This window comes from Oryzias latipes, chromosome 17 (assembly GCF_053564925.1).
Source record: "Oryzias latipes strain Hd-rR chromosome 17, Olatipes_Hd-rR_3.1".
Taxonomy (NCBI): Eukaryota; Metazoa; Chordata; class Actinopteri; order Beloniformes; family Adrianichthyidae; genus Oryzias; species Oryzias latipes.
The window spans coordinates 7,876,441-7,884,850 of record NC_136253.1 but is presented as its reverse complement, the minus strand read 5'-3'; the positions used below and the strand labels follow the sequence as shown (position 1 = coordinate 7,884,850).

At 48.5% G+C, this 8,410-nt stretch overlaps 1 protein-coding gene across 1 annotated transcript; it reads left to right on the top strand.

The window, feature by feature from the left end:
- Positions 1 to 2,531: 2,531 nt before the first annotated feature.
- Positions 2,532 to 8,035, top strand: grk7a (G protein-coupled receptor kinase 7a). The gene is given in 4 exon segments (NM_001104661.1): positions 2,532 to 3,231; positions 4,031 to 4,486; positions 6,063 to 6,343; positions 6,528 to 8,035. Coding segments are annotated over 4 exon segments (1,674 nt in total). The 5' UTR covers positions 2,532 to 2,634; the 3' UTR covers positions 6,868 to 8,035.
- Positions 8,036 to 8,410: the final 375 nt, after the last annotated feature.

The window sequence follows — 8,410 nt, the reverse complement described above, 5'->3', positions numbered from 1 at the left end:
GAGAAATAACATCAACCGAAGACTGCTGGTGGTCTTTTAGCATGCCACCATAGAAAGTGTTCTAACATACTGCATCAGCACTTGTGCCTCAGCAGCTGTACAGCGGCTCAAAGGAAGGCTCTCCAGCGGGTCATCAACACCCCCCAAGTCAGGCAGAGACACAAAGACTCTGAGACTCTTTTTTTTTTTTTTTTATCCAAACATGTTATTTTTTGTTATTTTTTTTTAACTTGTCCTGTCCAACAGCTAGGCAGGCAGATGAGAGCTGAGGGCCTCTTGTGTTGGACATATTTTACTTTAACAAGAGGGGTTATTAATCTTCTGACAAACCAAAGGTGTGACTGAACAAACCCCTTTTGTAATTGAGGCCAAACTTTATTCATTTCAACCATGATTGAAAATCTTTGGTGTTGGACCGGACGGAAAAGGAAAGAAGGGAAGAAGAGGGAGGGATGTCAGGGGGGGGGGGGGGGGGGTGATGATAGTGAGAGGGGGGGTAAGACCATGAAGCAGCATAGAGCAGACAGGTTTACTGGTTGTTTATCGTTACGGTACAGTTCAAATGTAGTACAAAAAGGGCGGGGCCTGTTCACACACACTCAAATATTATCAACACACCTGCTAGCTGCAAGAAATGTTCACATGTCAACATGTACACAAAACAGATAGTGTTCACACACGCATACTTATGCCTTTAAACCAACTAGTGTGAAATCTTTCATTCATTCAATCATGCAAACTATAAGTGCAAAGGTGAGCTAACACCTGTGCTCAGGTGAGTGTTTATGTTCTTCTAAAATGGATGGTGGAATATGAAAAGAAGGAGGAGGAGCGCCCAGCCACCCCCACACCCAGACCCCCGCCACAGCAGCAGCGGCAGCCGGAATTCCCCCAACGCCACACGGGAACAGGCAGGGAACAACCGCCCCCCGGGCGACCAAGACCGCCACCCAGGCCAGGGCCAGCAGGACCGCCGCGAGGCCCCCAGAGCCAGAGAGCAGGGAGGCGCGGAGGGAAAGAGAGCGCCGCCCCAGCCCAACCAGGAAAGCAGCCCCCCCGCCGCGCCGGAAGAGCCCAACGCAGGGCCCCACCGGAGAACGACGCCCACAGCCCCAGACGAGCACCCCACCACCACCCAGGAGTTCCGGGCATCCCCCCGCCCCAACCCCAGGTACGAGCCAGGACCCCCCAGGGAGGAGCAAGGCAGGGGCCCGCCGCCCCCGCCCAGGAGGGGGGGAACCCCGGGGAAAAAAGGGTGGCCCACAAGGGGTGTTATAAATATGGCCCGACCAGGCTCGGCCATGTTGGAAGTTTGGCGGGGCCCAGAGCTCAGGGGCAAGGACCAGGACCCACCCCCTAGGGACACGAACACCCCCGGCTCAGGTGTAATATGAACCCCCCCACCGTGCGGAGAGAGCACCGCCGGGCCCAGGGAGCCGGCACCCAAGGGACACAGCCGCAATCGCCAAGGGGCCCGCACCCCCCACCAGGGAAGGGGTAGGGGACAGATGGACCCAGGTCCCCCCCTTCCTTGCAAAATGTGTGTGCGCGTATGTGTGTTTATCCAAACATGTTAAACGAGGTCAGGAAACATTAAACCTGGACTTCTTCTTGTAATTCTGTCTGTCTGTCAGTCCGTCCGTCCGTCCGTCCGTCCGTCCAGGACCTACTACTCAGGTTTTTAAAAATGAGCCCAGTATCAAGACGTGACACACTCTACTAATCCCGTTTCTGTTCTGACTCCTGGCTCCGTTTGCCTGAGGAGGAGAAAAGCCTTTAATTGAATCTTCACCAAACTTTAGATTTCTTAGCTCTGACCAGGAGAAATACGATTTGTCTGTGAAAAGAGAAAACTACTTTCTTGTTCAAACCTGCTTTAGCTCGGAAATCAAACATTTGTCAAATGCATTTTGCAGGTTTCTTTACACACCTCCCCGTTCAGTTTACATCCTGTCAAAAGTCTGTTTCATTGAAATAGTTGAGGTGACGAACAACTACAGTAACAAAGGAAGTTGACGGGGTTCAGACAGGTCCGAGTGAGTGATAAATGAGAGTATTGACCAGAGCTAAGAGGGTGTGAGCAGAGATAAAGAAGCAGACCGATTAGGGGTAAGCTCTCTCAGGTACCTGCTCTGCTGAGACCCAGGGGTGGGGGGACACCAAGATGATAGAGGTTACTGTGCCACGCTTTTTTTCCTGCAAAAGTTGCAGCCTGCTGACGACTGGCAGGCACGGCGTCCAACACTCCGAGTGCATGGTGCCATTTGCAGATCTCTTTGTCATGAGTACGGATCTTTACGTTAACCGAACTTCTCTTTAAACAAATTTAGAGGGCTGGAAAGCCTCTTACGACAGAGCCCGCTTACGATTCCCTTTCCGTGCACAGCCTCCTTGAATAGACCACACAAAGATCCTTAAGCCAAAATCCCTCCTTGGTATTTAATTCTAAATGAGTGAACACTGGGTGTGTCAGTGTGTCTTAGGTTTGCAGGTGGGCTCGTTGAAGGAGCTCATTTGCACACTGGCTTTGGAGGGAATTGAACTCTCACACATCCTCGGAGAGAGCAGGCATCCTCAGGAAGCCAGTGAAGAAGACAGTCACTTGGGGGGGACAGACCAGATACAGCCGTCAAGATGTGTGACATGGGGGGACTGGATAACCTGGTGGCCAACACGGCCTACCTGAAGGCCCAGGGGGGAGATGACAAGGAGATGAAGAAGCGCCGCCGCAGCTTGTCTCTCCCCAAACCAGAGCAATGTGTTGCCCTGCGAGAGTCCATTGAAAAGGATTTCACGCTCCTCTGCGAAAGGCAGCCCATAGGGAAAAGGTTGTTCCGCGACTTTCTGGCGAACACCCCTGAGTTTAAGCTGGCAGCCGAGTTCTTGGATGAGTTGTACGACTGGGATCTGGCGGAAGGCGCAGCGAAAGACAAAGCACGCCAAAACATCATCAACAAATATTGCAAACCTGATTCTAAGACATTTCTCACTTTTCTTTCCGGGGAACCTGCTGAGAAATGCAAGTCTGTCACGGATGCCACTTTTGAAGAGGTGATGAAGAACAAGGTCCAGGATGGAGTGAGAGAATTCCTGAAGGGCAAACCTTTCACAGAATACCAGGGAAGCCAATACTTTGATAAATTTCTTCAGTGGAAAGAGTATGAGAAGCAGCCCATCAGTGACAAATATTTCTATGAGTTCAGGACTCTGGGAAAAGGAGGCTTTGGAGAGGTAAGAATTACAACTATCAGCTGTGAACCATGAACTCGTATCAACAATTTCTTGCAAACGTGTTTTACTAAAAAATTGAACAGTGATGAAGCCCTTCATTTGCCTTGAGGCGTGCTGTTTCTCTGGTAAAGTGGCAGAAAAGGCCTCTGTGAAGCTTCTGCTCCTCTCAAATCTGATTTAACTGTGAAGCTGTCCAGAATGTCTCTAGCTTGGGTGTTTTTCAAACAGAGACTGCTGTGTAAGCTGCAGACTCAACGACATGGACTGCAACTCTGTGTGCTAACTATTGTGAATATCAGCAGCTGACCCTGCTGTCAGGGTCTATGAGCCCCCCTGCTTTAAAACAGAGCAATAATGTACTAGGGTTCTTCTAATCTGCAGCTCTTCTTCTTTAGTCCAGTACATGTAGAACACGGATGAGTGGACAAGTGGATGTTGGATAAAGATTTGAGTGGGACAGGTGGTAAATTGGATGTCAAGGCACAGCTGGGTGGGTCAGCCTAGGTTAGCTCTTTGATCTAATTTTCTTGTATGGAGGTCAGACGACCTCCCTCTGGTTGGACCGTGGTCACATGATGGGATACATAGTGACATGATTCTTTGATCTTATCTTTAGTATTTGTGTAATGACCCTTCAAACATAGAACTGATGGCCTTTTTGATGGATGCAGTTCCAGAGCAATATGGAAGCCTGTCAGCATCCACTCATGCCAGGAGACCCAGATTTGCGTCTGTTTGGTGATTTGACAAGAACATTTGCTAGAGACCTGTTCACATTCCCCAACCTGTCTCTCCTCAGGTATGTGCAGTGCAGGTCAAGAACACAGGCCAGATGTACGCCTGCAAAAAGTTGTGTAAGAAACGACTGAAGAAGAAGGGAGGTGAGAAGATGGCCCTCTTGGAGAAGCAGATCTTGGAGAAGGTTAACAGCCTCTTTCTGGTCAACTTGGCCTACGCTTATGACACCAAGACCCACCTGTGCCTTGTCATGACCCTGATGAATGGAGGAGACCTCAAGTACCACATCTACAACATCGGCTACGACGGCAAGGGGGTGGATAAAGGCATCGAGATGAAGCGCATCATCCACTACACGGCACAGATCACCACCGGTATCCTGCACCTCCACGATATGGATATTATATATCGAGACATGAAGCCGGAGAACGTGCTGTTGGACAGCCAAGGCCAGTGTCGACTCTCAGATTTGGGTCTGGCCATAGAGATTGCTCCAGGAAAGACGGTCACTCAGATGGTGAGTACAAGCAAGCACGCATGCCTTCGGTTTCTCTTTATCCAGTCAGTGGTCGAGAGACTGTGAGACTTTATATCATGGAGCCAGAATCCTTCACTGGGCCCTCACTGGGATCAGTGGAATCACTGGTTGAGGGACAGGTTGAGCTGAAGGCAAGGTTGAGCTGATCTAAGGTTATGGGCATGGAGTCATCCTCTGACAGAGTTTTAAATCCGGACAGGGATTACTGGTTTGTTTAAAGATCTTTGCAATGAGAGCCTCTGAATCCATTATGTAACTCATCTGATCCTACAGTAGTCACACTTTAGCTCTGCCATTTATAGGCCGCCATTCTGCACTGGGGTACACGAAAGACCTCAGAGAGCCGGTGGCCGTTAAAGCAGCAGCAGCAGATGTAAGCAGGTTTGTACGAGGGCAGAGACTTAACTGGTCGTCTTATCAGGTGGGAGTCCGTCTGCAGTTTCCTTCCACTGTGTTTTTATGAAGGTGAATTCGAAGGACTGCAAAATCTTGTCTGTGGATCACGCAGGTGCAGAGACATCTCATGAATGCACCGAAGTTTGCTTTTAAAGAAGTAGAAACATTTTCCAAAGGGTTCCCTTTGGCGAGGACTTGAGGGAGCAAAGAGCAAACTGGTCTCTGTGAAAGTCCAGTAATCTCATTAGGCAGCGCTCTGATGCTCCTCAACCAGCAGAAGTGACTGGGCTAACCTCCTACAGGCAAGCCTGGCTTTGCTCCTGTAATCCTCTTATCGAGCATTACACAAGTCTGTCCCTGATTAGATCCACAGACCCGGGCTAAACTTACAATGAAAAGGTTCAGACATAATTTGCATGTTTGCAAACAAAATTGCTGTTTCTTTAATGAAATACGGATCGAGGTCGTTTCCACAGATGCTGTCTTTATATGTGCAGGGCACTCAGGAGGTCTGTGTGCTGGACACACATCTGGAACAGCTAAGTCCATCACACAGATGCTTTTACAGCGACCCGAGTCAGGCGGGTCGAAGCAGCTCTTCGGCATTTCTGTCAGGACTTTAAGGGAAGCTGGAAACAGGCCTTCAGTCAGACAGGACTGACAGTCCGGCCTCTTGAAGGCCGTCCCATTCCTAATCCACACGGATTTCTGCTCGTCTGTTGGTGCTCTGATGACGTCATCGCAGCATACTCACGCGATGCAAGTATGACTGAATCAATACTAATGTGCACTGCATGCGGCCTCAGTATGTCTGGATTTTTCTCTTCCAATCATCGAATCCAGAATTGGCCCAAACTTATATAACAGGCAGCTCTGTGCTCAGTGTGCAGACACACACAACTTTTGACAGCCAGCAGGCTTAGTAATGGGGATTAAGCTCCAGGTTTGAGCCTGTAGGTAGGGTCACTCGGGGAAAAGAAGGGAAGAATGGGGTTGAAGTGAAGGTGAAGAGAGGCTTGAAAGTTAGGCAGAGAAGGTGAATGACGACGGTCAAAAAATACAAATATTGTGATGTGCTCTGTGCTTATCATGAAAGATGGACTTGCATGACAAATAGAGGCACAGCAGCGTCTGAAAATTTCGCATTCGCCCCGTGCAGGCTGGCACCGGAGCATACATGGCTCCTGAGATCCTGAGCAAAACACCGTACAGGACGTCTGTGGACTGGTGGGCTCTGGGCTGCAGTATCTACGAGATGGTGGCTGGATACACTCCTTTCAAAGGCCCTGAGAGCAAGAAGGAGAAAGTGGAGAAGGAGGAGGTGCAGCGCCGCATTCTCAACGAGGAGCCAAAGTGGGAGCACAAGTGCTTCGATGCTCCCACCAAGGACGTCATCCAGCAGTTCCTCAAGAAGAAGATAGATGAACGTCTGGGCATGAGGTAAGATTTTCTTGTTCTCCAACACACACCGGATCTGCTTCATCCATGTCTTTAGGACTTTTGAAGTAACGGAAAATTCTGCGGACATATAACATGTCATAAATGACATCAAAGTTGTGAGCTGCTCGTCAGTTGTAGGCCTGGAAACATGTGATGCACAGCTGCGTTTCTGCTTTTTCCTCAGGAACAACATGGAGGATCCGAGGAAACACGAGTGGTTTAAGTCCATCAATTTTCCGCGCCTGGAGGCAGGGCTTGTGGACCCGCCCTGGGTGCCCAAACCCAACGTGGTGTACGCCAAGGACACGGGCGACATCGCAGAGTTCTCTGAGATCAAGGGCATCGAGTTTGACGCCAAGGACGACAAGTTCTTCAAGGAGTTCAGCACTGGCGCCGTGCCCATCCAGTGGCAGCAGGAGATGATCGAAACCGGACTGTTTGACGAGCTCAACGATCCCAACAGGAAAGAGGGAGCAGGAGGCGGCGACGACGAGAAGAAGTCCGGCACATGTGCTCTGCTGTGAGCGTGCACGTGTTGGACATCTACTCATGGTCTTCTAAGCCTCACGCACAGTAACACTGGTGTAAAAAGGACCACACCTCACGGGAGGCGAGCATGAGCAGCTCCGCTGAGGAAGACTCTTCCATCGTTCGGAGGCTTCTTGTTTAGAGAGCAGCTCCTTGTGAGATGAATTTCAATAAAACAAAGAAAAGGAAGTCATGGTCCACAGCCTCTTCTGAAGACGTATATCAGTTTGTAGACAGGAATTACCAAAAGTGACTGCTAGAAATTGTTTTCAATTTTTTCATTGTTGATGTTTTTTGAAGAAACTGTCCAAACTGCCACCTGAATTCCTTGTTGAAGACTTATTTAGGCTTTTAGTCCTCTGTCTTTTATCCGGTGATGTTTTCATCCAGATGTTCAATTTCTTCTTCTCACGTTTGGCAGAAGAGTTCAGACCAAATGCTGAGGTCCAAAATGTCTAAAGGATAGCGGATCCCAGCATTTACGTCAAGGTGGTTGTCTGTCCGCCTGGGTTTAAAGTTTGCTTAAAACTTAACACAACAACTGTAAGTACTGTACATACAGAAATGTATCCACATATATATGTATATATATATATTTAAACAGAAAGAAATGGATAAATGGATGTAATTAAAGTTAAATTTAGAATTATTGAATGAGAAAACCCAGCAGCTCCTCTGCTGCTGCTGCTCTGAAGCTCAATCCTGAGAGTCGTGCAGAGTTCAGCCCCGGGATGTTTGGCAGAGAGGAAACAGCCGTTCAGCCCTGCTCAGGACAGAGGAACGTCTGGAGGAGTTGGGCTACAAAATCCTGTACCAGGAGTTCTCTGTCCGGCCCTGAACCACCGGAGAATCTTGAGGGCTTTTTTGTTTTTTTTAGAGAGACGAGTGTGAAAACCTCAAACTAGCCAGAAACAGGAAACAGTTCTTCAGGTTGACTGAGTCTGAGTCTGTAGAGACTCGGTGTAGATGACAGAAAATGCTTGTTGCTTTCGTTTACTTGTCTCTTCAGTTTTTAAATGGACAAGAAGAGTTCAGTTTTTACGTGTTCTATGGTTATCTTATCAAAAGCCTGTAAATATAAAGAAAGAAAGCATAGAAGTGTCAGATGTAAATGGTCCGGAAGCTTGAAGATGTGATGAAATTAAAAGATGTCTTTTAAATGTTTTTCCTTAGGTTTTTCAGTCCGTCTTTCTTTTGCTTCCGTCTTCAAACCGTGGAACGCCGTGCACGCTCAGGCCTATTTTTAACCTCGAAGATGGCACCGCTGAAGGCTGTGGGGTAAAGCCTAAAAATATCAGTTGCATTAATCCCTCTTGGGATGATGATTGCTTCCAGGCTGAGCTGGAGGCCTCTGCAATTTGGCAAGTTCCACTCTTGGCTGATTAGATGATAACCAGCATTACCCTTTAGCTGTCGTTGCTTAAACCAGCGTCACAGTCGCTCTAAAGCATCTTAAAGTTGATGCTAAATAAAGAAAAATGCTGACATGTGAGAATCAAGAGCGTTTCCTGTGGTAAAAATGAACTCCAAGGTGCCCTG